At 57.8% G+C, this 25,637-nt stretch overlaps 8 protein-coding genes across 8 annotated transcripts in view; 3 read left to right on the forward strand and 5 right to left on the reverse strand.

Annotated features, from left to right (window-relative positions):
- Positions 1 to 719: 719 nt before the first annotated feature.
- ENH_00075550 (hypothetical protein, conserved) lies at positions 720 to 1,125 on the forward strand (the record flags this gene model as incomplete). Its single annotated transcript, XM_013577645.1, is given in 2 exon segments — positions 720 to 761; positions 766 to 1,125. Coding segments are annotated over 2 exon segments (402 nt in total).
- Positions 1,126 to 4,787: 3,662 nt separating this feature from the next.
- Positions 4,788 to 10,951, reverse strand: ENH_00075560 (hypothetical protein, conserved; the record flags this gene model as incomplete). The annotated part of the gene is given in 7 exon segments (XM_013577646.1): positions 4,788 to 4,884; positions 5,099 to 5,237; positions 5,315 to 5,490; positions 5,508 to 5,863; positions 6,925 to 6,937; positions 10,186 to 10,269; positions 10,914 to 10,951. The coding sequence occupies 7 exon segments, from the start codon at positions 10,949 to 10,951 to the stop codon at positions 4,788 to 4,790; spliced, it is 903 nt and encodes a 300-aa protein (XP_013433100.1).
- A 1,235-nt stretch (positions 10,952 to 12,186) lies between these two features.
- Positions 12,187 to 14,439, reverse strand: ENH_00075570 (hypothetical protein, conserved; the record flags this gene model as incomplete). The annotated part of the gene is made up of 2 exons (XM_013577647.1): positions 12,187 to 13,226; positions 14,217 to 14,439. The coding sequence occupies 2 exons, from the start codon at positions 14,437 to 14,439 to the stop codon at positions 12,187 to 12,189; spliced, it is 1,263 nt and encodes a 420-aa protein (XP_013433101.1).
- Positions 14,440 to 16,035: 1,596 nt separating this feature from the next.
- ENH_00075580 (hypothetical protein, conserved) lies at positions 16,036 to 19,881 on the reverse strand (the record flags this gene model as incomplete). The annotated part of the gene is made up of 1 exon (XM_013577648.1): positions 16,036 to 19,881. One exon carries the CDS (start codon positions 19,879 to 19,881, stop codon positions 16,036 to 16,038), a length of 3,846 nt encoding a protein of 1,281 aa, XP_013433102.1.
- A 935-nt stretch (positions 19,882 to 20,816) lies between these two features.
- ENH_00075590 (hypothetical protein, conserved) lies at positions 20,817 to 22,367 on the forward strand (the record flags this gene model as incomplete). Its single annotated transcript, XM_013577649.1, has 5 exons — positions 20,817 to 21,199; positions 21,400 to 21,447; positions 21,649 to 21,750; positions 21,918 to 21,977; positions 22,316 to 22,367. 5 exons carry the CDS (start codon positions 20,817 to 20,819, stop codon positions 22,365 to 22,367), a joined length of 645 nt encoding a protein of 214 aa, XP_013433103.1.
- A 585-nt stretch (positions 22,368 to 22,952) lies between these two features.
- On the reverse strand, positions 22,953 to 23,255 carry ENH_00075600 (hypothetical protein; the record flags this gene model as incomplete). Its single annotated transcript, XM_013577650.1, has 1 exon — positions 22,953 to 23,255. One exon carries the CDS (start codon positions 23,253 to 23,255, stop codon positions 22,953 to 22,955), a length of 303 nt encoding a protein of 100 aa, XP_013433104.1.
- A 153-nt stretch (positions 23,256 to 23,408) lies between these two features.
- On the reverse strand, positions 23,409 to 24,341 carry ENH_00075610 (hypothetical protein, conserved; the record flags this gene model as incomplete). The annotated part of the gene is made up of 1 exon (XM_013577651.1): positions 23,409 to 24,341. The coding sequence occupies one exon, from the start codon at positions 24,339 to 24,341 to the stop codon at positions 23,409 to 23,411; it is 933 nt and encodes a 310-aa protein (XP_013433105.1).
- An 836-nt stretch (positions 24,342 to 25,177) lies between these two features.
- Positions 25,178 to 25,637, forward strand: part of ENH_00075620 (hypothetical protein, conserved) — a gene marked incomplete at both ends in the record, with an annotated part of 2,609 nt that continues 2,149 nt past the window's right edge. Inside the window, one exon of the mRNA XM_013577652.1 lies at positions 25,178 to 25,493. Coding sequence (XP_013433106.1) covers positions 25,178 to 25,493 — 316 coding nt within the window. The remainder of the gene's footprint in view (positions 25,494 to 25,637) is intronic.

Consider the following 25,637-nt stretch of genomic DNA (forward strand, 5'->3'; position numbering starts at 1 on the left):
AAGCACAAAGTCTGGTATAACACCAAGTCCCAACGCACTGGGTTATGCAGAACCCACGAGAAGTGAAACTGGCAACTCACTTCGTGTTCAACAAAAATCTTCAGAGTTACTCCTGCATACGTGGTTCCAAAAACGCGTGCGTATGGTCCTGAAAAGTGCAGGTAAATAATTACATCATGTGCGAGGGCCGGATGAGATTCCTCAAGTCCCAAACCGTAAACCCAAAGAGCGCAGGTCCAGAAAGTTCTGGCAGTGGAGGTAGCAGAGCTTCACCTACCTACATTTCTTGGTCCTGAACTGCTTCTCATGCTGCAGATATGCGCCAGAATGCTCTGAAGAACATGCTTTGCCCCGCCATTTGCCTGAGCAGTGTAGACTCGGGCTCACAGCCTGCACAACTTTCAGCCCCAGCAGTCTGTTCCCAGCCTTTTGACATCAAAGACAAACGGTCTCAAATTCATTAGCGCATAGAAATGGATAAAAAACAGAAGGAATAAAACTGAGCCGTGCGTGCGCGCACTGCTTACATCGTTGCCTAGGATGTCGGGGAATTCAAAAAAGCTCTTTGGAGCAGTTGAGATAAGCGCAGAGGGTACAGGCACCTGATAACGTGCAGGGCCACGCTGATTTTCCGATGAGAGCTCTGCTGAGGCTGAGGAACTCTCAGGGTTCGTTGTGTCTTCGTGCATAAAGCACAGATCCCTGAGGCTTGGCCAGCGATGGTTAGACTGCATATTCCACAAACTCACACAGCAACGCAGTAGCGCCAATGGGCCACGAAGGACACAACAAATCCAGTTCGACGCCGGAGAAGTAGCAGCAGCAATAACAGCATCAATGGGAGTTGCGGCTGTTGCTGTTTTAACAGCAGGAACTATATCGTTCTTTTATGGTTGGGCTGTTAACGCTTCCGGCCTCACGCCATTTGCCAGTTTTCTCCCTGTACTCTTCCTCAAGCCACGGATTTGCACATTGCACCTCGTTATAAGGAAGAATACCACAGTGGCAATGATGAATGAAGCGAGAGCGACCGCCACCAGCGAGCGCTCACTGGTCTTTCGGGGAGAAGTGCGCCTTTTCAAGTTGAATATCGGGCTGGTGCCGTATTCATTTGAGACTATGTGACCTTCATCAACAGGAGAAGCCGAGAAACTCATCTTTTCAAGAGCTTTCTTCTCCGGTCTTGCTGCCGGAGCAAATGTGTAGGAAGGATGACCTCAGAGCTCACGCGCAGTCCGCGACAGCTCACTTGCTGTGCGAAGGAATGAAACAACGGAATTACATAAATGCTCTTTTGATATATTAAGAAAAACAACATGCTGACTTCTGCTGTACGGGGCCTAGGCGCGCCGATGAACAGAACTCATAGTTGCCGAGTCTCTTGTGAGAGCCAGTCACAACTCCCCTCGTTTGGGGCCCCAAGCACTCTTTCGCGTGTTGCTTGCTGTCTGCATTATGTAAATTAGTATCAATCAATGCGCAAAAATTCCTAACGGGTGTCTTTCGAGCTTGACAGCACTCTGGGCCTCGCAAAGTAATGCGGAAATCACAATTCGGCTTCAGATCTCCTTGCACGCTGTGAACTACCAGCAAGCATGCCCAACCCAGAAAGAAAACTACTCTTGGGAATTATGATCTAAAACACAACAGATTGCGGCGTTTGGGCCTATGTGTTTACGCGATTTCTTACAGTCAACCATCAAGTAGTTACTTGTGGCGGGCTCGCCGAAAGAGCCTTTGTGGTTCTAGCGTGCACTGAGGTCTTGTTTCTCTCAAACGTCTCTGTTGTTTTCAATATGTAAAATACCTTGCCCGCCAAGTGTAGGACACGAACTTATTCAATAAATAAATGGCAGTCGCCACAGAGAACCAGCGAGATTCACCGTATGTATTGCTGAGGACAGCAATAGGCTTGTAACTGCCGCTGTGACAAAGCGAATGTGATAAATAAAAGCCTTTGTGCAGAGATGAAGATTAATGCCGCAGAGAGACAATGGCATGAGGCATGGGACTCGCTAGGCAGCTGGAGCAATGCCTAGTACTGTGTCAGTAGGAAAGCGCTTTTGCTGTCCACTACTAAAAGGACGCATTCTCTGGGATTTCTTCTGCCTATTTCTAGATAGAGGCTTTTTATATGGGATCTGAAGGCGAAATTCCTCTGTTGTCATTGTTGTGGGTGGGAATGGGTGCGATTTCTGCCACCACCTCTCTCAGGAGCTGTGCCATTGACTAATTTTGGGGATTTTGAACTTGCTCCGACATCCTACTGAAACATATTCCTTGATAGTCTTTTTTTTAACTTAATTACTGAAGAATGAAGAAATTTATTTCTCTCCCGATGTAACAATAGCTCAGTCTCCCAACAGTGCTAGTCGGTCCTGTAAGCCTAATCCCTTGAAACGCCTTTACCGCATATTTGATGCTAGTCCCATCTCCGATTGGGCGTGAGAGCTTTTTTCATTGCTCTAAAGTTTCTCTTAATCACACTCTTTCACTTAGTCTCCCGCACCATGTTGTGTAAGAATAAACTATGTTACCAGTAGTTATTTTGATAAGCTGGGGCCTTTTGGGCATTCTTAAGGAAACGCTGCACCCCTGCTGAGAAAAAAGTTGAAGGAAAGGGCGAGACAGCGAATGCGGCAGCAGAAGAACAAACAAGAAAGAGGCAGCAAAGATCAGGAAAAGGAAGACGGAAGAGGACAAAGATGAACAGGAAATGGAAGACGCTGGCGCAATAGGAGGCAAGGGGGCACATGAGGAGTTAAGCAAAGGAGAAACAGAACATACAAGCTAAAAAACAAAAGAAAAGACTGCAAACGAGGGGGCGCACAAGACGTGATTCCCTTAGAAACGGGACTCAGCTCTTCTTCACTGGTTGGGAAGCATCTTATTTGAAGGACATCATTTTGCTGGTACAACCACGTAGCCTGGACTCAAAGAGGAAAGAGCGGGTCTAAATACTTTGCTCATTATGGAGAAGGAATGCTTAAGCTATGTCTGCTACCCGGATAAGGCTGCTGCCCATGTTCTTCCGTGAACGAAAGCACAACAACTTCCTTTGCGTGCCGCTCTAAGAGGATATGCATCAGGGAAATACCCTGCTTTTCATATAGAGAAACATAGCGGAAAGATCCAGCTTGCCAGCTGGACTTGCAAAGAAGCCAACCGCTGTCCTGCAGCGTTCATTTCCCCCCTGAGCTACAACGTGCCGATCTGGAAAAAGTTCATCACATAACAGATTAGAAACAGGCTACAAAGAAGTAGAAGAGTGGTTCTTAGACTCTTGTAATCTCCTACTGCTTGCTCCAAAACCGCTTTCAGGGGAAGGCAAATTCTTCTTCCGAGAGAAACTGCTGTGCCAACTGAGGCATGCATGACGCGAAAAAAGGTAACAGTTTAAATCTCTGCAGCAGCGCGACACTTTGTTCAATATCCCTGAGATGGACACAGGACAGGCAAACTAACTGGCTGGTTTCTTTGGCTTCTTTCCTCTTTAGTAGGGATCCTAGGGAATCTCGATGGCTTTTCTATTCAACTTGGAGGTTGCGCCCACCTCGAACTTCAAAAGATTAAGCTTTTTCAGGAAGTTCCATTTGTTGAATATGCACCTGGCAAATGCCTGCACGCCTCTTTGTTCCCCTATAAAGTTATGCAGCGTGCTTGCAGGCGAGCTTAAGTTCTATAACTTGCCAGCGAGTACGATGACGGTTTGATCTTGTCTTTGGATGATACCACTTAAAGCTAGTCTTCGTGGAAATTCATCTGTCTTGCATTCTTGACGCCGATCCGGCGTGCCATTTGGAATGGCAGTAGCAACTTGCCTCTTTCGCATTTTGCAGTTTCCGAATCGCGCCCAGCTGATTCCACTGCAGGCGAACTACAAGTCCCATAGCCTCGAAATCCCCTTTTTTTGTTTTTGGCCTCAACTGTTCATAAATTCCTTTCCTTTTTAAAGGAATGCCACGGTCTTTTGTGGCATATTTCCGCTAAGTCGGTGTAGGGAGGAAGGAAGTCCAATGCCAGCACTGCAGTCCACTTTTCCGCTGCTGCCATAACTTGTGATTTCCATGATTTGTGATGTTCTGGCGATTTCTAGGGAGCCAGGCATCGCGTGCGAAAGTCTAAAAGTTGTTTTGATGAAGCGGCCGAGGGCAGTTCAGACAGCATTGCGTTGAAGTTGAAATGCAGAATTTTGGAGGATACTGGGTGAAAAAAGACCGAACTATCATAGTTACAAGGCGCACCTAGCCGTCTGCATACTTTGAGCTGCTTAACGAATGCCTAATGGGACTGTGCTGCTCTAAGCAGCAGTGAAATTATGAGAAGTCTCCGCATCCCCCTCACAAAGGGTTCAGAAGTCTTTGGCCGGATTAAAGGGTATCTTGCACACTGTCGCATTTGTGACAGCCATAATGATCGTAAAAGCTGAAATTTGGCAAAGCTAAGCTGTTGTTCAAGATAGGATTTCTCAACGCAGTGCACTTTCCCTGCGGGCAGGTGCGCGCAGGGGATTCAGACAGAGCTAGAAGTAACTTATGAGCCCTTAAGCTTGAAGAGCAGTTGAAAGCATTTTTTTGTGAGGCCGCAGAGGGCCTTCGGCGCTGTAGGGCCCTCTAGGGCCCCGGGGAGCCCTGCAGGACCTTCTGGGGCCCCCTGATTCCCCCAAAGGGCGCCGCAGGGCCCTACAGAGCCTTCAGGGGCCCCCTGAATGCCCCTGAAGGCTCTTCGGGGGCCTCCTGAAGGCCCGTGGAGGGCTCTGGGGGGCCTCGGGGGGCCCCTAAGGGCCGTCAGGGCCCGGTGAATACCCAGGGCCCGTCCGGCTGCTGCCGCACGACGTGGCCGTGCAGCAAAAGGTTCTGCCACTTGTCCTTGAGCTGCGAGTTGCTGCGGCTGCCCAGCACGGCCCCGTAACACTTCTCTATTTGCCGCCAGCTGCCCACGCCCAGGTGGTTCACAGCCTCCACAAAGGCTGCGGTCTCGGCGGGGGACCAGCGGCTCCGGGCCCTGCAGCAAAGGCAACAGACCAGTGGACCACTGCAGCGCAGCGCCAGCTATTCGCCAGACCCAGAGGCGAACCACTGGACCACTTCAGCTCAACAAAGGCCCCAACGAAGCTGCGCAGGCGCCTCGTAGCGACGGCCTGGGTACTGGGGCCTCGCTGCATGTTTCAGCCACAGTCGAACACGCTAGTGCTGCTGCTGCTGCTGCAGCAGCAGCTTCTGCTGCTGCTGCTGCTGCTGTTGCATGCTCACCGTTTGCCCTGGGTACTCGAAAGGTCGTCTTGGGGTCTTTGATGTTTCACTCTTCCATCCACTGAAGCAGCAAAGCAACACCCGAGGCAGCAGCAAAGGCAGCACTAAGGCATTTGACTCTAGCTGCGCGCGCTCCCAGCTACTGCTGCTTCTGCTGCAGCTTCTGCTGCTCTTGCTACTGCTGCTGCAGCTGCTGCTGCAGCTGCTGCTGCAATTGGTAGATATACAGGCACTTGGCCTTAAGGAATTCGTGACAGAAAACTTACGGGACGAATGGCGGTCGCCCCCGTGGTTGCTGTATCGCTGCTGCTGCTTCGCGGGCCCATCTCTGCAGCAGCAGCAAGCAGCAGCAGATAGCAGCAAACAGCAGCAAGCAGCAGGAGACACACAATTGCCCGCCCCAGGCCCTCATGGGCTGCAGCAAAGCTGGGAAAAGACACTAAAGGAACAGCAGCTTCTAAGAGGGAAGGGAGTTTCCGAGCCAGAGGAAAGGATAGAGAGGAAACGCAAATGAGCGAAGAAACAGCAGCAGCAGCAAATAAACAGAGGCAGCACCAGCAGCAAACGAATAGAGGTAGCAGCAGCAGCAGCAGGCGCTGAGGTGGTGGGGCCTCACTCGTCGGCAGCGGCGACTGCTTCTCCACCTCTCAATAGGCTCCACTGCTGCTGCAGCGCCGGCTGCTGCTGCTGCTGCTGCTGCAGCGTTTCCAGCTGCTTTGGCTGCTCCTGCTGCTGCTGCTGCAGCGGGTAAGAAGAGTCCGCCCGAACCTGGCAGGAAGCACGGCTCTTTCCATCAGCAATGGGGCCCGTGAACAGGCCCCTGCTGGGGGCCCCCGGGGGCCCCCCACTGCCAGCTGCTGCTGCTGCTGCTGCAGGAGCAGTTGGCCGGCGCACCCACGGCAGCTCTCTTCGAACAGCAAAGGGGCCTTGAGGTGTCCCCGAGGGGCCCCTGGGGGGCCCCCCTCTTGCATCATCCTGTGGAGCCCGTCCTTCTTCTGCTTCTTCCGGTGGCGCTGCGACTGCTGCTGCTGCTGCTGCTGCTGCTGCTGCTGGTTGCTGTGTCGCTGCAGCTGCTGCAGCTCTTCTCTTGCTGGCTTCCCTGTAAGCTATTTGGGCGGCAAGCGCTGCGGGTAAGTGGCAGGCTTTGCTCTGCTGCAGCTGCAGTGCCGCAGCCTCCTGCTGCTGTTGCTGCTGCAGCTGCTGCTGCTGCAGCAAAAGCTGCTGCTGCTGCTGCTGCTGCAACTGCTGCTGCAGCAGCATCTCCACCTGCGTGCGCTGAGAAGCCCACGTAGCGTGCCACAGCAGCAAATGGGGAGGCGGCAGCGCGCGGCATGCCTCCTTCACAAACTCACATATTTGCTGCTGCACTGCAGCAGCAGTTACATGCAGCGGCTGCTGCTTGGAGTCCCTGGCAGCAGGCGCCGGCGTTGCTGGGCTAGGTGCAGCAGCAGGCAGTGCGGATTCGGCAGCTGCTGCTGTTGCTGCTGCTGCTGCGGCTGTTGCAGCTGCTGCAGGCGTTGCGGGCTCTGCATCTGGCGCTGCAGCTGCTGCCGCTTTTGTGTCCGCTTGCTTCGGTGCTGTCGTTGCTGTCTTTGTTTCTGCTGCTGCTGCCGCCTCCGTTCGTGCTGCTGCTGCCGGCAGCTCTGCTGCTGCTGCTGCTGCTGCTGTTGACGCAGCCTGAGGTGCTGCCCCAAGCTCGTCGCTCTCTAGAGGCCTCTTGTCCCCCTTAGGAACGTCTCCTGCTGAACTTGGCTGCTGCTGCTGCTGCTGCTGCTGCTGCTGCTGCTCCGGTTTCTGCTGGCTGCACTGCTCTAGCGCATCCGCCTGCGGCTGCTCCTGCTGCTGCTCTTGCTGCTCTGGCTGATGCTGCTGCTGCTCTGGCTGCTGCTGTGTTTGCTGCTGCTCTGGCTGCTGCTGTTGCTGCTGTTGCTGCTGCTGTTGCTGCTCTGGCTGCTGCTGCTTCTGTGCCTCCTTCTCAACTTCTGAAATATCAGCTGCGGCCCCACGGGTCGGCGGCACTTTTAAGGGACACTCTTTGTTGTTGCTGCTGCCAGGATGTGCTGCAGCAGCTGCGGGTTTCTGCGTAGAGGAGGTGGGGGGCCCCGTTGCTGCTGCGTCTGCCGCAGAACTCTCTTCTGCTGCAGCAGCAGACGTAGCAGCAGCAGCAACGGGGGCAGCAGCATGTGCAGCCCCAGCCTCACTTGTTTCCTCCTCCTGCAGCAGCTCCAGCAGCGCTGACACGGACACCCACAAACCATCTGGCTGCTGCTGGGGGCCTTCAGCAGCAGCAGCAGCTGCTGCTGCGGGCCCTGCAGTCTTTGCGTTAGCTGCAGGAGCTGCAGCAGCAGCTGGGGCCGCAGAGGTTGCGGCAGCAGCATCCGATGCAGCAGCAGCAGCTGCTGCAGCATTAGCAGGTGAAGCAGCATCCTTTGCTGGCGCTGCAGCACTAGCAGCATGCGCTGCATCACTAGCAGCAGGCGTTGCTTGTGCAGCATCAGCAGCAACTGGTGGGTCGGCAGCAGCAGCTGCTGCTGCTGCTGCATCAGCAGCAGGAGAGGAGGCTCTCTGTTGCGAGTCTGCTCCTGCAGTTGCGCCACTGCACTTGCATTTGCCCGGCAAGCAGCAGCAGCTGTTGCTGCTGCTGCTGCTGCTGCTGCTGCTGCTGCTCATTCTGCTGCTGATCGCTGACGCAGACTGAGGGTAAGTCTGCCGCAGCAGCCGCACAAACTCTCCGAGACTCTGGTCAGCTGCGACGCGCGCAGCAGATGCAGCAGCAGCGGCAGCAGCAGCAGCAGCAGCTTCACTGGGGATGTTAGCCCACAGGTGTTCTGCCCCTCCTTCTGCTGCTTCTGCAGCAGCAGCAGCAGCTGCTGCTGCTGCTGCTGCGGAGGAGGCAGGCGACTCGCCGTCAAAGACGCACAGTGCACCCTGCAGCCACAGCGCTCCGGAGACTGCAGCAGCTACAAAGCGTATATTTGCAGCAGCAGCAGCAGCAGCAGCAGCAGCAAAACAACAACAGCAGCAGCAACAGGCACACTTGCACGGCAGCAAAAACCAAAGCACTACTGGCGAGTCCCGCAGCACGCAAGAACCAGCAGCAGCAGCAGCGGCAGCAGCAGCAGCAGCAAGCGCAGCAGTAGAGCCAGCAGCAGCAGCAGCAGCAGCAGCAGCAGGGTCACCTACACCGGAGGGCTGGAGACAAAGGGACACCTGCAGCATCGCGTTGCTGCACTGCAGCAGCAAATTCTGCAGGCTCAAACAAATGCCCACAAGAGCTGCTGCGTCTGGGGGCCCCCAGTGGGGGCCCCATCTGCGCAGCAGCAAGGAGACGCGGCTGCTGAGGGCAGCAGGGGGGCCCCTCGCTGGGGCCCCTGCTGCAGCAGCACAAGAGTCCGCGCCGGCTGCTTTTGCTGCTGCTGCTGCTGCTGCTGCTGCTTCCTGACTGGTCTGCAGCAGCAGCAGGTCCCGTGCTGCCTCCGCCCCAAAGAGAGAGATGAAGTCCCAGAAGGACGGAAACCCTTTGCGCGGCTCCTGCTGCTGCTGCTGCTGCTGCTGCTGCTGCTGCTGCTGCTGCTCAGGGGAGGCCGGCGTGGAGTCCTCCTTGGCAGCAAACTTGAGGGACCCCACAGGGGGCCCCCCCAGCTGCGTAATGATGGCCAAGTAAGAAGAGCCCAGCAGCAGCAGCAGCAAAGAACGAAAAAGAGAAGCCCTGCTGACAGAAAGGGAGAAGGGGCCCCCCAGGGGGCCCCCCAGGGGGCCCCCCAGGGGGCCCCCCAGGGGGCCCCCCAGGGGGCCCCCCAGGAAGCCCCCAAGAGCTGCTTGCTGCTGCGGGGGCCCCTCTGGGGCCTTTTCAAAACCCTCCAGCTGCAGCAGCAGCACCACCATGGTCTGCAGCAGCGCTGCAGCCAGGGGCCCCTCGCGCTGCGTTCCGAGGGCCCCAGCAGCAGCAGCAGCAGCAGCTGCTGCTGGGGCGTGTGCAGCAGAGAGCCCCTCGACCGCCAGCCACTCCTGCCGCCGCCGCCGCTGCTGCTGCTGCTGCTGCTGCTGCTGCTGCTGCTGCAGCGGGTGCACGCAGGTGAAGCAGCAGCAGCTGGGAGAGGTCAGCAGCGCGTGGGCAAACATGTCCGACAGCAAAATGGAAAAAGAGGGACTGCTGCTGTGGTGGGGGCCCCTCGGAAGGGGGGGGAAGGGGCCCCCATCCTCGGGGGGCCCCCCCAGCAGCAAATGGTAAGACCAGATCTGCCGCCGCAGCTCGCTGCTGAGCCGCAGCAAAAAGGAGTCGTCTAGGGGGCACCAGCAGCAGGGGGGGCTCGGGCCTGCTGCTGCTCGCGGCTGCGACTCTGACGGCGTCGCTGCTGCGGCTTCTGCTTCTGCTGCTGCTGCTGCTGCTGCTCCCGAAGGGCCGGGCCGCGGCCCCGCACGCCTTGAGAGACAAGCCTGCTGCGCTGCCGCTTCTGCTGCTGCTGCTGCTGCTGCTGCTGCTGCTGCTGCTGCTGAGGGCTCCTCAGCTGGGGCCCCCAGGCCACTGCAGGGCCTCGGCTGCAGCTCCTTCGGCGCAGAAGGCGTGGCATCTACCCACCTTGTGTGCTGCCCGTAGCAGCTTGGGGTGGCAAGGGGGCCCCTGGGGGCCCCCCGTGAGACGACCGCGGCCCTCCATCTCCCTGTAGTGAGGCCAGGGAAGAACAGGGAGGACCCCAGAGGCTTGGCAGCCGCCAGGAGCCCGTAAAGCGCGGGGGGCCCCCAGAGGCAGCAGCTGCGACTTTGGCGCTGCAGCGCAGCAGCAGCAAGCGGAAGGGGAGGCTTGGGGGCCAACGGAGGCCTATGGACGAAAAAGAAAGAAGTAATTATATATTTTTTGACAAAAAAAGCCAAAAAAAGGAACTTGAATCTAAAGAAAAGCTCCCGAAATGCAGCCGCCGCCGCCGCTCCCAACCCGAACACCAACCAACCCCGGCTGGGGGGCCCCCGGGTGGTGGGGGCCCCCCGGCGGCCTGGGGCCTTTTGAAGCGGCTTGAAGCTGCAAAAGCCACAAATCTTTTCAATTTATTCAATTTAATGCCATTTAGACAATGAAAAGAGAGTTTTTTGCTGCAGGGGGGGCTGCTGGAGGCTGGGCAGTTGGCTCGCTCCGCAGCTGCTCTCTGCTGGTGTGTGTTGCTTGCTGCAGCTCCCCGGTCCCGGGAGGCCACCGGAGCTAAATTTCCCTTTCTTTTCAATTTAAACACTTTAATTCCTCGACAAATCAACTTAATATCCTTTTTATTTTGAATTTAGAGCTTTGGACTCCCGAAAATGGCCCCAAGCCTCGGAAGCGGCTCCCGGCTGGCCCAGGAGAGGAGGAGGTGACCCTACCCCGTAATGGGTGTTCCCCTACAACCTGGGGGCCCCCCGGGGGGCCCCCAGGCGGGGGGGCCCCTCGGGGGGCCCCCAGGCGGGGGCCCCCCGGAGAAGCAAGTTGTGGAGTAGAGGGGCAAAAAGGGCAAAAGGAAAAGAAATTTGTGAAGTTGTATTTATTAAATTGGGGGAAAAGCCGGAGAAATGCTCAAGACAAAGCAGTCTTTAGGGGGCTGCTCAGAGAGCCCCTGGCCCCCCTTCTGCACACAAATAAATGCATTAATTGAATTAAATGTTTTCATTAAAAAGAATTTCCAAAAAAGTCATCTGAAGGGGGCCAGGCCACTTCTGGGGTGTCTGTACATACACCCGGTTCAGCTCCAGTGCACCCCTCTCGGCTTCTTTCACTTTCTTCCATTTCATTTTATTTTCTGCTTTTTTCCAAATCCCTTTTGTCTCATTTAATTTCATCTTTCTGCATTTATTCTCAAGTCTTTTTGTCTCTTAAATATTATCTTTTCCCCCAGTTCTGTTGCTGCTGCATGCAGCAGCAAAAGGCTTTTCTCCAGACCCCACTTGCAGCTCGAGAGTTCTCTTTTATTTGTTTTCATAATTTATTTAATTTACTTTTTATTTCTTTTATTTCATTTTATTTATTTTGTTTTCATTTGCTGCCAGCTGGGCCCCTCGCTGCTGCAGCGGGCAAAAGCCACCCTGCCAGCAGCTGCAGCAGCACAACCAAGATCCGCTTTGCGGCCGCTCCAAACCCTAAACCCTAAACCCTAAACCCTAAACCCTAAACCCTAAACCCTTGCTCCAGCTCCTGCTAGCTGCTGGCACTGCCACAGCAAATGCGTCCTTAAATATCTGTAAAGGCCGGGAATACTCCGCAAAGGGGCCCCCTCCAGGGGGCCCCTCGGAGGGGCCCCTCCAGGGGGGCCCTCCAGGGGGCCCCTCGGGGGGGCCCCTCCAGGGGCCCCTCTAAGGGGCCCCCCTCGGAGGGGCCCCTCTAAGGGGCCCCTCCGAGGGGCCCCTCCAGGGGCCCCCCTTAGGGGATTCTCCAGGGGGCCCCTAAAGGGGCCCCCTGGGGGGGCCCCAGAAGTTAATGAAGACGGCCGGGGGCCCCTGGGCCCCCCTCGAAGGCCTGAGGGGCCCCCCGTGGGGCCCCTGGGGGGCCCCAAGACAAGTGCTGCTGAGGAAAAGAAAAAATGCTTTTGCTGCTGCAGCTCAGCAGCTGCAGCAAGCGTGGGGTGTACAGACAGCTGAAGGCTGGAGAGGCACTGCAGCAGGAGAAAAGGCGTGAAGCTGATGCAGCAGCTGCAGCAGCAGCAGCAGCAGATGCAGCAAGCAGCAGCAAAGAAGAACTAAAAGAGACGAAAAGGCATTTAATGCTTCGGATAAGAAAGAGAAAAAAAGAATAAATAAAAAGAAAAATGAGAGATAAATGCAAAGAAAAGGAGACAAGTCTGAAGAAAGAGACAATTATATACAGAGAACACCAAAGTATTCAAAAGCTGCGCCGCCGCAGTCCTTCTGCTGCTGTTGCTGCTGCTGCTGCTGCTGCTGCTGCTGCTGCTGCTGCTGCTGCTGCTGCTGAGGGTTACGACGGTGTGAAGAGCTGCATGCGTCGCCTTATGTTGATGTCCAGCGCCTTCCACTCGTTTCTCTCGGGAGTACAAAAAACGATCTTGAGCCTCTGTTGCTGCTGCTGCTGCTGCTGCTGCTGCTGCTGCTGCTGCTGCTGCAGCCAGCGGTGTGCTGCTGCAGCAGCACAGTACGCTGCAGCATGCAGCGGGTAGCCACCCGCGCCCGTGCCCAGCAGCGGCAGCGCCACTGTCTGCAGCTGCAGCGCAGCAGCAGCAGCAAGTGCTCTGCGGTAGCAGCACTCCAGCAAGTAGAGGCGGGGGGCCTTTTCTTTTCTCCGCTGCTCAAACTCCTGCTGCTGCTGCTGCTGCTGCTGCTGCTGCTGCTGCTGCTGCTGCTGCTGCTGCTTGCGCTGGAGCCGCGCCTCCGCCGCGTCGCAGTCAATCAGCAGCAGCAGCTGCTGCAGCAGCTGCTGCTGCGTCAGCACAGCATTGGGCTCCACGCAGTGCAGCAAAAACAAATGGGGGGCCCCAAAGCCTGGGGTCACCACGAGGGCCCCGGGGCGCAGCAGCTGCTGCGGCGGCAGGGGCCCCCTCTCTGCTGCTGCTGCTGCTGCTGCTGCTGCTGCTGCTGCAACAGGGTCACTGCTTGCGCTGTTCAGCGCAGCGGCGGCGCTGCGCGCCGCCGCTGCTGCTCCTGTTGCTGCAGCCGCTGCTGCTGCTGCTGCTGCTGCTGCTGCTGCTGCTGCAGCGTCTGCTGCAGCAGAAAGTGGCCACTGCTGCTGAAGCTTGGGGGGAAGCAGCGACGCATGCAGCTGCCGCGCAGTCGCGAGGAAAGAGTCGACGGCTGCTGCCGCAGCTGCTGCGTCTTGCTGCTGCTGCTGCAGCTGCAGCGGCACCTGCTGCTGCTGCTGCTGCTGCTGCAGGAAAGCCTCCAGCCAAGGCCCTGCTGCTGAAAAGAGTGCAGCAGAACCTCTAAAGCCCCGGCCCTCCCCATAAATGCGCAGAGACCTGTCTATGCCTACTACGGCGCCGCAGGACTTCAACTTGGAGAGATCTGAGCAGCAGCAGCAGCAGCAGCAGCAGCAGCAGCAGCGGTGGAGCAGCAGGCTTTAGCGGAAGCAGTACACGCGGCGCACGCGCAGCAGCAAGTGAGGCGGCAGCAGCGGGCTGGAAACTTGTAACGCCGAGGGGATGCGGCTGCTGTCCATTTCTAAAGGGGGGTCACTTGGAGCGATCACCTGCCACAAACCCTAAACCCTAAACCCTAAACCCTAAACCCTAAACCCTAAACCCTAGATTCTAAACCCTAAACCACAAGACCTTGCCTAAGCGTCAAGGACTACGCCTCGAAGCAACAAAAGAACGCCTGATGGGACTTGCTGCAGCTGCAAGGAGCTCCGGAGCCTGGGGCTTAGGGTTTAGGGTTTAGGGTTTAGGGTTTAGGGTTTACGGGTTTAGAGAAAGCCTCGACGCGCTTCAGCAGCAGCCGCTGCAGCTCGCTCGAGGGTTCTTCTTTCTTTTTCTTTTTTAGTTTTCTCTTTTCCAGAAACCCCGGAAACCCACTAGTGGGTATGTGCCGAAAGTGCCGCTGCTGACTCAGCAGCAGCAGCAGCAGCAGCTGCTGCTGCTGCTGCTGCTGCTGCGCTGCAGGCAGCAGCAGCAGCCGAGAGGGGCCCCTTAAGTGGCCCCAACGGGGCTCCTCTAAAGGGCCCCCACCGGAAGCCACTCTCAGAGGGCCCGGGGGGCCCCCCATGGGGCCCCCCAAGGGGCCCCCCAAGGGGCCCCCCAAGGGGCCCCCCAAGGGGCCCCCCTGAAAGCCAACGTGGGGGGCCCCCAGGGGGCCCCCCAGGGGGCCCCCGTGGAAGCCAACATGGGGGGCCCCCAGGGGGGCCCCCGGGGGGCCCCCCAAGGGGGCCCTAGCCTCCGGGATGGCAGCAATGGAAGCAGAAGCGCGCTGCAGGGCTGAAGAGGGAAGTCGGGGTCCCGCAGCAGCAAACATTTTCAACTCTAAGAGCAAATAGCTCTAGAGAGAAGCAGCAGGAACACCAGCCCCGTGGCTGCTGCTGCTGCTGCTGCTGCTGGTCGTCCTGCTGCAGCAGCAGCTGCTGCTGCTGCTGCTCGTGCTGCAGGTGCTGCAGCCGCTCCACCAGCTGCTGCTGCTGCTGCTGCAGTGATGCCCGGCGCTGGCGGTTCTGGTAGGCGAGCTGCGACGGCCCCTGCGCGAAAGAAGCCGGCCCAGCAATGCTGCTGTGGCGCTGCTGTTGCATGCTGCTGCTGCTGCTGCTGCTGCTGCTGCTGCTGCTGCTGCTGCGTTCTCAAGAACACCAGTGCTCGCAGCGGCAAAACAGCAGCAGCAGCTGCTGCTGGTTTGCGGCTCTCAGCGTGACTCTGTCTTTCTCCCCAAGCCCCCTGCCCCTAGCCAGCCATCCTTGTGCTGCTGCTGCTGCTGTTGCTGCTGCTGCTGCTGCTGTGCTTGTCGGGGCTGAGCGCAGCTGCCGCTGCTGCTGCTGCTGTCTGCTGTGCCGTCGTGGTTCTGGGGCTGGGAGCCTTCTGCTGCTGCTCTGTGACAAACCGCTAGCAGCAAATAATGAAATAAATAAATTAAATTTACAAAATAAATTCTCTCTAGCTGCAAAGATGAGCTTGAAAGGCAAAGGGGCCGTACGCGCAAGGCACTGTGCCTTGGCTTTCTGCACACACGGACTGCTGCTGCTGCTGCTGCTGCTGCTGCTGTTGCAGCTGCTGTTGCTGCTGGTAACCGTGTGGCTCAAATGCAGCTTTTTAAAAGAACGAAGGTGCACAGAAGCTCCAGAGCGGTTTGCTGCTGCGAGCAGCAGCAGCTGCTGCTGCTGCTCCTGATGGGGCCCCAAGAGCCACCCGCGCTTCTCTGCCTCCCTTATTTTTAGGGTTTAAAAGTTAAATCAAGGAAATAAAATTAAATTTAAATTTTATTTAAAAGGAAAACAAAATTTATTCTGTTCAAGGAGCTCAGCCCGCGGCACTACCGCGCAGCAGCAGGGTTCCAGAAACAGCAGAAAAAATAGAGCTGCAGCAGCACCAGATTTGCTGTTGCTGCTGCAGCTGCTGCGGCTGCTGAAGTAGGAGTGTTGCTGCTGCTGCTGCTGCCCCGTCTGCTCCCTTAGAGAGGTAAGGCAGCAGAGGGGAGAAAGTAATTTGTTTCAATGCTGCAGCAGCAGTAGCAGCAGCAGCAGCTGCTGCAGCGCCGCTGCTGCTGCCGCTGCTGCCCTGCATGGCTATAGTCCCACTAACTCTCAAAAGCTGCAGCAGCAGCATTCTCCCTAACATGCATCAGGGGGCCCCCCTAGGGTTACAGAACGGGAGGGGGCCCCCCAGCAGCAAGACCTACAGTGGGTGCCCTTAAACACCTCTTTGGAAGCCCCTAGGGGCCCCTGGGGGCCCCGGGGGCCCCTTGGGGGCCCCTGCAGGCCCTGTGGGGAACCCTGGGGGCCCTTTAGGGGCCCCTGGGGGCCCTTTGGAAGCCCCTGGAGGCCCTTTGGGGGCCCCTGGGGGCCCTTTGGGGGCCCCTGGGGGCCCTTTGGGGGCCCCTGGGGGCCCTTTCGGGGCCCCTGGGGGCCCTTTGGGGGCCCCTGGGGGCCCTTTGGGGGCACCTGGGGGCCCCACAAGGGATATCGATGGGGGCCCCCTATGGACAATGGCTGGGGTCTCGTAGACACATGACGGGGAGTTAAGCACACTTTTATGCGCTAAGCAGCAGCAGCAGCAGCAGCAGCAGCAGCAGCAGCAGCAGACCAGCAGCAGCAGCAGCAGGCGCAGCATGCACAGCAAGGGGCCCCGCCGCTAGGGGGGCCCCTGGGGGCCCCCCTCTTGAACAGAACTGAGATCTAATGGCTCCAGGGGCTCACGGCGGGGAGGGCGCTGCTGCTCACAGCCCGCCGCTGCTGCTGCTGCCGCTGCTGCTGCTGCTGCTGCCGCTGCTGCCGCTTCAGGCGCGGAAGGGCTGAGGAGCTGCTGGTAACTTTTGCTGCAGCAGCAGCAGCAGGTGCTGCTGCTGCCTTGTGCTGCTGCGGGGTAAAGCGCGGCCGTGAGAGACCAAGGCGAGGCAGCGCGCTGCTGCTGCTGCTGCTGCTGCTGCTGCTGCTGCTGCTGCTTTTGGCCCTGCTGCTCTTTCCCCCAGACACGGCTGCGGCTGTAGCCCCGAGCTTCCGCGAGGGACGTCCTGCTGCTGCTGCTCCCGTTGCCGCTGTTGGAGTGGGCTTTGCTGCTGCTGCTGCTGCTGCTGCTGCTGCTGCTGGGAGCGCCTGCTGCTGCAGCCGCTGCAGCTTCCGGTCCACCTGAGTCAAGAAACACTTTGCTGCTGCTCTGGAGTCAGGGTCTCCCAGCAGATTGCTGCGTGCTGCTGCTGCTGCTGCTGCTGCTGCTGCTTTTCGCTGCTTGTGGGCCTTCGCGGCGTGCTGCAGCAGCACCGGCGACCCAGGCGCTGCTTCCTCCGCTTCTGCTGCTGTCGCTGCTGCTGCTGCTGACACTGCTGCAGCGGCTGCTGCTGCTGCTGCAGTCCCATTCTTGCGCATGTCTGCACGACCTGGGGTGGAGCTGCTGCTGCGCCTGCTGCTGCTGCTGTTGCTGCTGCTGCCGCTCGCCTGTGGGTCGCTGAATATTTCCTTAACTTCTTGCTGCAGGCGCTGCCACAACTTTGGCTGCTGCTGCTTCTGCTGCTGCTGCTGCTGCTGCTGCTGGGACTGCTGCAGCGAATTGCTAGGTGCAAACAGAGCCCTATAGGGAGAGGGAACTGTGCTGCTGCAGACGCTGCTGCGTCTGCTGCTGTTGGCATCTGCTGCTGCTGCTGCTGCTGCTTCTGCTCCTCTGCACGCTTCCGCGATCACTTCAGTGCTGCTGCTGCTGCCCAGCAGCTCCAGCAGGCTGCTGCTGCTGCTGCCGCTGCTGCTGTCCTTTGCTGCTGTTGCTGTTCTTGCACCTTCGCTAGGCGACACCGCCTCTTCAAAATCGACGAGGTCGTCATCATCAGGTTGCTGCTGCTGCTGCTGCTGCTGCTCTTGTTGCTGCTGCTGCTCTTGCTGCTCTTGCTGCTGCTGCTCTTGTTGCTCTTGTTGCTGCTCTTGCTGCTGCTCTTGCTGCTGCTGCTGCTCTTTCGGCTGCTGCTCTTGCTGCTGCTTCTCCTCCATTTCACAAGAATCACACTGATCCACGAGCAGCACCTGCTGCCGCTTCTTCTGCTGCTTGTTGCTGCTTTGACCTGCTTGCTGCTGCTGCTGCTGCTGCTGCTGCTGTTGCTGCTGGGGCTCTTCGTCAGACAGTATGACTGTAACATCGTCCCCATTGCTATGTTTTTCTGCTTTTCTTGCTGCCGAGCCTTTCAGTGCTGCTGCTGCGCCTTCTGCTGCTGCTGCTGCTGCTGCTGCTGCTGCTGCTGCTGCGTCAGCTCTCGCTTCTGCAGCTGCTGCTGCTGCTGCTGCTGACGTTTCGGCTGCTGCTACTTCTGTTGCAGCATCTAAACGCTTAAAGGAAAGCCGCGGTCGCTTGTCCACGCTGTTGCTGCTGCTGCTGTTGCTGCTGCTGCTGTTGCTGCTGCTGCTGCTTCTGCTGCTGCTGTGACTGCTATCGGTGCTGCCACGCTTTCTCGGACGCACCTTCTGCTGTTGCTGCAGCTGCTCTTGCAGCTGCGCTTGCTGCTGCTGTTGCAACTCCTGCAGCTGCTGATGCTCCCGCTGCCCCTGTTGCTGCTGCTCTGTCTGCTGCTGCTGCTGCTGCTGCTCTGTCTGCTGCTGTTGCTGCTCCTTCTGCTGCTGCTGCTTTTTCTGGCGCTTCTGCTCCACCTTCTGCACAGGATTGAGCAGCTGGTGCTTCTGCCTCTTTTGCTGCCGATGCTGCACTTGCTGTTGCTGCTGTTGCTGCTGTTGCTGCTGCTCTGGCGGCGGTAGATGATGCTGTTGCTGCAGCTGCTGCTGCTCTGTTAGCCACTCTTGCTGCTGCTGCTGCTGCTCCTGCTGCTGCTGCTGCTGCTGCTGCTGAAGCACGTGAGGCAACTGCTGTGTCGGCGCGACTGAGAAGTCCACTGTTGATCTGCGGCTTCTCCGTCCGCTTAGAACGTCTGCCTCTTCTGTTGTTGCTGCTGCTGCTGCATCTTCCGTTGCTGCTGCTGCTGCTGCAGCTACTGCTGAAGCTGCTGCTGCAGCTGTTGCTGCTGTAGCTGCTAGAGCGTCTGTTGCTGCGGCTGCTGCTGTAGTTGCTGCTGTAGCGACTGCTGCTGATACTGGCGCGCCTTCTACTGCTGCACTTGCTGCTGCAGCAGCAAGTGCAGTAGTAGAAGATGAACTTGCTGCAGCAGCAGCTGCTGCTGCTGGTACATGGGCCGCCACAAGGGCTGGTTCTGCTGTTGCCTCCTCCCGCACATCTGCTGCATTTGCTGCTGCTGCTGCGGCTGCTGCTGCTGGCGCCTGCTCGGTGAGCTTTGGCTCAAGAGCAGCAGCTGCTGGTGCTGCTGCAGCTGAAGTTGCTGCTGTCGCTGCTGCTGTTGCTGCTGCTGCTGCTGCTGCTGCTGCTGCTTCTTCTTCCTCGGAGTCGCTGTAGCTGCTGCCGGGCCTTAGCAGCATATCTATATCGAACGCCTCCGCTAGCTGCTGCACCGGCGCGCTGGCCTCTTCCTGCTGCTTCTGCTGCTGCTGCTGCCAGTGGTCCGCAGCAGCAGCAGCAGCAGCAGCAGCAGCAGCAGCAGCATCATCGGGGTGGGGCGCGCAGCAGAAGGGAAGATAGGCAGCAAATCTCCACGTGGGTGTCTGCAGCAAAGCGGCGTAGGCGCATTCTATCCACTCCGTTGTCACAGGCACGCTGCCGCTCTTGCTGCCTTTCCTGCTGCTGCTGCTGCTGCTGCTGCTGCTGCTGCTGCTGCTGCTGCTGCAGGGGGCAGCAAGCACTTTCCTCACAGCGTCGAAATAAAACCAAACGAAAAAACGGCCGCAGAGCTCGCGAATCAGAAGCCGCTGCAGCAGAGCAACATCGACGCCTTCAGCTGCCAGATCTGCAGCAGCAGCAGCAGCAGCAGCAGCTGCTGCTGCTGCTGCTGTTGCTGCTGCTGCCCCAGGGGCGGCGGTGGGGTCTTTTGGGGCTGCGGACTCAGCCGCCTCCCTGGCTGCTGACGTGGTAGCCTCATTGTTTCGCTCGTAATTTTCTTGCTGCTGCAGCAGCAGCTGCTGCTGCTGCTGGAGCTGTTGCTGCTGCTGCTGCTGCAGCTGCTGCTGCTGCTGCTGCGCCAGCAAGTTTGCGTAGTCCCAACACTTGTGTCTGTATATTCGCTTTCTGACGGGCTTCCACATTTTGTTGGGATTGAGGGGAAGGGCCTTGTCTTTTCTTAGCTGCTGCACGCAGCAGCAGAAGGTGACAGCCACGAGGTCTTGCGGCAGCAGCTGCAGCGCAGCAAAGTTGCTGCTGCTGCACGGCAGCGGCTGCAGCAGCTGCTGCGGCGGAGGGGTGCTGCAGCAAGAACACGGCAGCGGCAAGGCCAGGAAGGACCACTGGACCAGTTGCTTGTCTGTTGCTGCTGCTGCGCCGTCGCTGCATGCAAGCGAGGGCCGCCCAACATCGCAGCACTTCTGCTGCAGCAGCAGCTGCTGCTGCTGCTGCAGCAGCAGCTGCTGTTGTTGCATCTGCGGCACAGAGTGGGGGGCTTTGAGAGGCAGGGAGTGCCCTCCCTCGCAGAGAGGTATTGCTGGCATGGCAAAGGCTCGCTCGCGTCCCCTGCTGCTGCTGCTGCTGCGCTGCTGCTGCTGCTGCTGCTGCTGCTGCTGCTGCTGCTATTGCTGCAGCAAGTGAGGAGCTGCGCCCCGCGTTTAAGTGCTGCACATGTGGACAGGAGCAGCAAAAGGGGCAGTCATTGTCTCAGCAGCTGAAGGAAGAGGAGAGTCGAGAAGCAGCAAAGGTGGTGAGGTCGGTGGCAGCAGCAGGAACACGGGGCGATTCTCTCTTCCGCGGGCACCAAACTTCGCCGATTTGAATTAATTTATTAAATAAATATATTTAAAATTGAATTAAATTAATTTGGCAGCAAAGAAACGGCGGGAGGCGACGCAGACCCCAGAGTGTCTGCGGCAGCCCCAAGCCGCCGGGCTGCTGCTGACTGACAGCCAGTTGCATGCAGCCGAATTGCCCTTTTTGGAGATTAAAAAGTGAAATTAATAATTTAAATAATTAAAATAAAATTAGAGTTTTTGAAAAGACGCTGCAGCCACGAAGGTGCGCAGCAAACGCAGCCGTGGGGCGTGTGCTAGCCACAGAGCAGCAGCAGCTTTCTTGAACAGCCCCGCAGCGCTGCCTTCTGCAGCTTTTTCTCTTTTACTTTTTGTTATTAAAAGACTCTGCAGCAAACCAATCCCCAGGGCCTTTTCTGAAAGCCAGGATCTGCTGCAGCAGCCCAGACCCCAGCCTCTTGCTGCAGCTAGCTGCTGCGGGCCCCCCAGCCGCAGCAGCAGCAGCTCCCGCTGCAGCAGCAGCGCCAGCCCGGCAGCGAAGCTGCAGCAGCAGCAGCAGCGGCAGCAGCAGCACCGACAGCACCAGCAGCAGCGCTAACAGCCCCAGCACCAGCAGCACCTGCAGCAGCAACACCAGCAGCAGCAGCAGCAGCAGCAGCAGCAGCAGCAGCAGCTGCAGGAGGATGAGCGTGAATCCGATAGGGGTGATAGTGCCTGGGAACGCCTGCGCGTTCCCGCAGCAGCTGCAGGGAGACGCAAAGTGGCTGCTGGACTTAAAGCCTGCAGCAGCAGATGTCGTTTGCTTCTTGACGCAGCAAAACCAGCTGCCCCCAGACACAGGCATTGGCATTTACTTCGCGCTGCCCCCCTTCGCAGACTGGGAGGTCAGCAGCAGCAGCAGCAGCAGCAGCAGCAGCAGCAGCAGCGGTAGCAGCAGCAGCAGCGGTAGCAGTAGCAGCAGCAGCAGCGGTAGCAGTAGCAGCAGCAGCAATCTGCTGCTGCACTTTTGCCTTTCTGCGCTGCAGTTCTTGGGAGTGTTGACGAACAACAGGCCGAGCACTCTGCTGTCCACCGGCTGGCAAGCAGCAGCAGCTTTTGCTGCCTTTGCAAAAAAGCCAAAGACACCCAGCCTGCAGCAGCAGCAGCAGCAGCAGCAGCAGCAGCAGCACTGCGGGCCAAAGAAGTGCCTCAAATGCTTCTCGGGGCTGCGCCAGCCTCCGTTCATGTTTGCTTCCTTGCTGCTGCTGCTGCTGCTGCTGCGCGCAGGAATCTGCTGCCCGAGGCTCAGCAGGTGGACGGGGTGCGGCTTGGCTTGTAAGTGGCCTGGCCCGCCGTCATGAGGGATCGCAAAGTGCAGATAATGCAGAAAATAAATAAATAAAATAAAAAATTCGGAAATTTGAATTGCAAGGCCCAGCAAACTTGAATTCCGCCGCGGGCAACGGCGTGTGCAACTTCGGGAAAGCTTTCGTTTTCTGGTTTTCCGCTGCATCAAATCCTGCTTTTTCTGTTCAGTTTGCTGGAATCTGCGGAAAGCTTGACAGTGAAACTCGAAACGAAACCGATCGTTGACGCAAAAAAAGAATATGCGCGAAAAGTGGCATTGAATTTGTACCGGTGGGTCGCGTGCGCACTTGGGGTGTACAGACACCTCAGCTCCGGCCCTTTACTCTGCTCTTTCTAGTCAAGATCCACTTCTGTTCAGCTTTCACCATTTGAATTATTTTACAATTTTTGCGTTTTTTTGCAACTTTTGAACTTTTTTCTGTTTTTCTCGCTTCCAGCTACTTAGAATCGTTTCAAGGAGGCGGAAATCAGGCACTGCTGGACCGCTGGTTCGAACGGTGAGAAAAGATATTTTTTTTCTTCTTTTTGATTTCATAAATACTTCTTTTTTTTGTTTAATGCACAATTAGACATTTCCCGTTTCTAAACAGCTGCTGGGGCCAAAACAGCCCATAAACTCAAAAACTTGAATTCAAAAACTTGAATTCAAAAACTTGAATTCAAAAAGCTTGAATTCAAAAAACTTGAATTCGAAAAACTTGAATTCAAAAAACTTGAATTCGAGAGACTTGAAATTAAAGAAACTTGAATTCAGAAAACTTGAATTCAAGAATCTTCAGTTCAAAAAACCGGAATTCAAAAACTTGAATTCCGAAAATTTGAATTTCCGCTGCAGATTCGAAGCCAAGTACCGCATGGACCCGAACTTTGTGATGAAGAGCGAGTGAAGGCAGCAGCAAAGTTGCTGCTGCTGCTGCTGCTGTCTGCGGCGCTGAGAGCAGCAGCAGCAACTCCCGCAAAGGGAAGCAGCAGCTCCCATTCCGCCCCAGCAGCAGCACTTGCTGCTGCTAGCAGCATCCGCTGCTGCTGCTGCTGCCAGCAGCATCCGCTGCTGCTGCTGCTGCTGCTAGCAGCATCCGCTGCTGCTGCTTCTGCCAACAGCACCAGCCGCCTCTGCCGCTGCTAGCGGCATCCGTTGCTGCTGCTGCTGCTGCTGCCAGCAGCACCCGCTGCTGCTGCTGCGCAGCCTTTTCACTAAGGAAGCAGCAGCAAACTAGCTATTCAGCCCACAGAAGAGTCTTGCTGAATTTGTTAAGTCAGGGGGGCCCCCAGGGGCCCCGAGGGGCCGCAGCTCTGGGCTGCCCCCCCTCAGCTGCCAGGTAGCCGCAGCAGCAGCAGCAGCAGCAGCAGCAGCGGCAGCAGCAGCAGCAGCAGCAGCAGCAGCCCGTGGAATGCGGGGGGAGACAGTCCGAGCCCTTAGCCCTTGAAGCGCTCGCGCAGGACTTTTTTGTTTCCGCTTTGCTGCCAGCTGGTTAAGCTGTTGCTGCTGCTGCAGTTGCCGTTGCTGCTGCTGCAGTTGCCGTTGCTGCTGCTGCAGTTGCTGCTGCTGCAGTTGCCGTTGCTGCTGCTGCAGTTGCCGTTGCTGCTGCCGCTGCTGTTCTGCTGCGGCTGTTTTGCACTGCGCCGTTAAAGAGGGGGAAACGGCTGCTTTGAGCTGCTGCTGCTGCTGCTGCTGGCGCAGCTGTCGCTGCTGCTGCTGCTGCAGTCGCTGCTGCTGCCGCAGCAGCGCTGCTGCGGCCGCTGTTCGTAGCGCAGCCGCTACTGCTGCTGCTCATGCTGCTGCTGCAGATGCTGCTGCTGCTGCTATTGATGCTGCGGCTGCTTCCGCTGCTAATACTACTGCTGCTCAAGCTCCTGCTGCCGCAGATATTGCTGCTGCTGCTGCTACTACTGCTGCTGCTGCTACTACTGCTGCTGCTGATACTACACTACTGCTGCTGCTGCTGACACTGCTGCTGCTGCTGCTGCTGCTGCTGCTGCTGCTGCTGTTGCTGCTGCTGCTGCTGCTGCTGCTGCCTGCGGAGGCGCGCTGCCTGCGCAAGCATTCGCTGTTTGGCTTCTTCTGCGGAGAGGACTTCGCCGAGCTGCGCCTGCTGCTGCTCCTTCTTGTTGTTGTAGAAGTGCAGCAGCAGCACAGCAGCAAGCAGCAGCCAGAAGGCTGGGGAGCAGCAGCTCAAGTTCCGCTCCGGCAGCAGCAAGTCCCACAGCCGCTGGCTCTCCGCAGCCCGCTGCGCCAGCTGCTGCTGCGCGCTCGTTGCTGCTGCGCCCTCCTGCTGCGCTGCTGCTGCTGCTGCTGCTGCTGCTGCTGCAGTTCGCCCCGCGTCCGTGGGGGGGCTCGGCGCTGCCGCTGCGGAAGACTCCGCAGGCTGCTGCGGGCCGGTGCGAGAGAGCTGCTGCTGCGGAGCAGCAGCAGCAGCAGCAGCAGCAGCAGCAGAGCTGCCGGCGGCGGCTGAGCAGTGGCTGCGCAGAGAGGAAGGCCGGAGGCCTTGAGAGGCTCTTCCTGCTTGCTGCAGCACCAAGCAGCTGCGCGTGCTGCCGAAGAAGGTGCAGTTGCTGCTGCAGTTGCTGCTGGAGTTGCTGCTGGAGTTGCTGCTGCAGTTGCTGCTGCAGTTGCTGCTGCAGTTGCTGCTGCAGTTGCGCAGTTGAAGAGGCGCAGCGTGAGGGGTGAAGCCTGGAGTAGCAGCAGCTGCAGCAAGGCGAATTGAAGAGGCAGAGCCAGCAGCAGCAGCAGCAAAAGGAGCAGCAGATGCAGCAGCAGCAGCTGCAGCTGCTGCAGCAGTTCCAGCAGCAGCGGAAGAGTTGCGTGGGAAGAAATGTGGGACCGCCCGTAGGGCAGTCCTTAGCCCCCTCCGAGCAGCCATTTGCAACTAAAGAAGGCAATTAAATAAATCCATTTTGACAAATTTTGAATTAAAATTGAAATTAAAATTAAAATAAATGCATTTTGGAGCCCCGGGCGCCGGCGGCGGGCCCCGCCGGTGACTCAAAAAGCCCCGAAGCTTCTTTGTCTGGCTCCGTCTGCTGCCAGGGGATTTCTTGGCGTTTCCAAGTTGTTTAATTCATTAATTTGTTTTATTTTGAAACAATTAATTAATTTATTCAAAGTTTTCCCGCTGCTGCACTGGCTGGCTAGTCGGCGGCGGGCGGGCGCAGCAAGCTGCTGCTTTGTCTTCTTGCTGCTGCCTTCTTCTGCAGCGCAGCAAAGAATACCATTTGAGGCCTTCGCAGCGCTTTCGCCTTCTCCGCCTCCCAACACGGGCCGCCGCTGCTGCGGCTGCTGCGGCTGCTGCAGCAACAGCAGCAGCAGCAGCAGCCGCAGCAGCAGCAGCAGCAGCTGCTGCTGCTGCACTTTGCTTCGGCACTCACAGAAGCAGCCACTGCTGCGTCCACTTTTCTGGAGAGAATTTTCTCCATCTTCCCCTCGCCCTCTCCGCCTGCGGCAGTCTGCTGCTGTAAGATCGATTCTGGCTCGAAGCTGCAGCAGCAGCAGCAGCTGCTGCTGTTGCTGCTCCTGCTGCTCCTGCCGTGTCCCCGGCCCCCAGCCCGCCCATCAGCCGCTTCCCGAGACCAGCAGCAGCAGCAGCAGCAGCAGCAGCAGCGCCGCCACCGCCCCGAGCACGCAGCCCCCCCGCAGCGCCCCCGGCTCCGCAGCCGCAGCAGCAGCAGCAGCAGCAGCAGCAGCAGCAGCAGCAGCAGCATGGGGGCGCTTCCCTCTTCTGCGTACGGGCACTCCTCCTCGCCCTCCTGCCGCGTCGGAGAGGCCCTCCACTCCGGGCGCTTTCCCCCCCTCAGGGGCGAAGGCCTGGGCGGTTTGCTGTCGCTGCGGCGCAGCAGTTTGCTGCTGCTGCTGCTAACGGCAGCGCCAGCGCGAACGCCGGCGCACTCGCCGCGCCCAACGGCGTCAGCAGCAGCAGCAGCAGCAGCAGCAGCACTGCCAGCAGCAGCAGCAGCAGCAGCAGCAGCAGCAGCAGGCTTCCGTGCTTTGACGCCTGCCAGAACTGTCGCCGCAATTTGTGCGAAGCCCTCGTCATGCGGAAAGTGAGAAGTTCCTCTTTACTGAACTTCTGTTTTTCTATTTATTTATTTATTTATTTATTTATTTATTTATTTATTTATTTATTTATTTATTTATTTATTTATTTATTTATTTATTTATT

The sequence above is a fragment of the Eimeria necatrix genome, genomic scaffold, assembly GCF_000499385.1.
Source record: "Eimeria necatrix Houghton genomic scaffold, Enh_scaff77, whole genome shotgun sequence".
Lineage (NCBI taxonomy): Eukaryota > Apicomplexa > Conoidasida > Eucoccidiorida > Eimeriidae > Eimeria > Eimeria necatrix.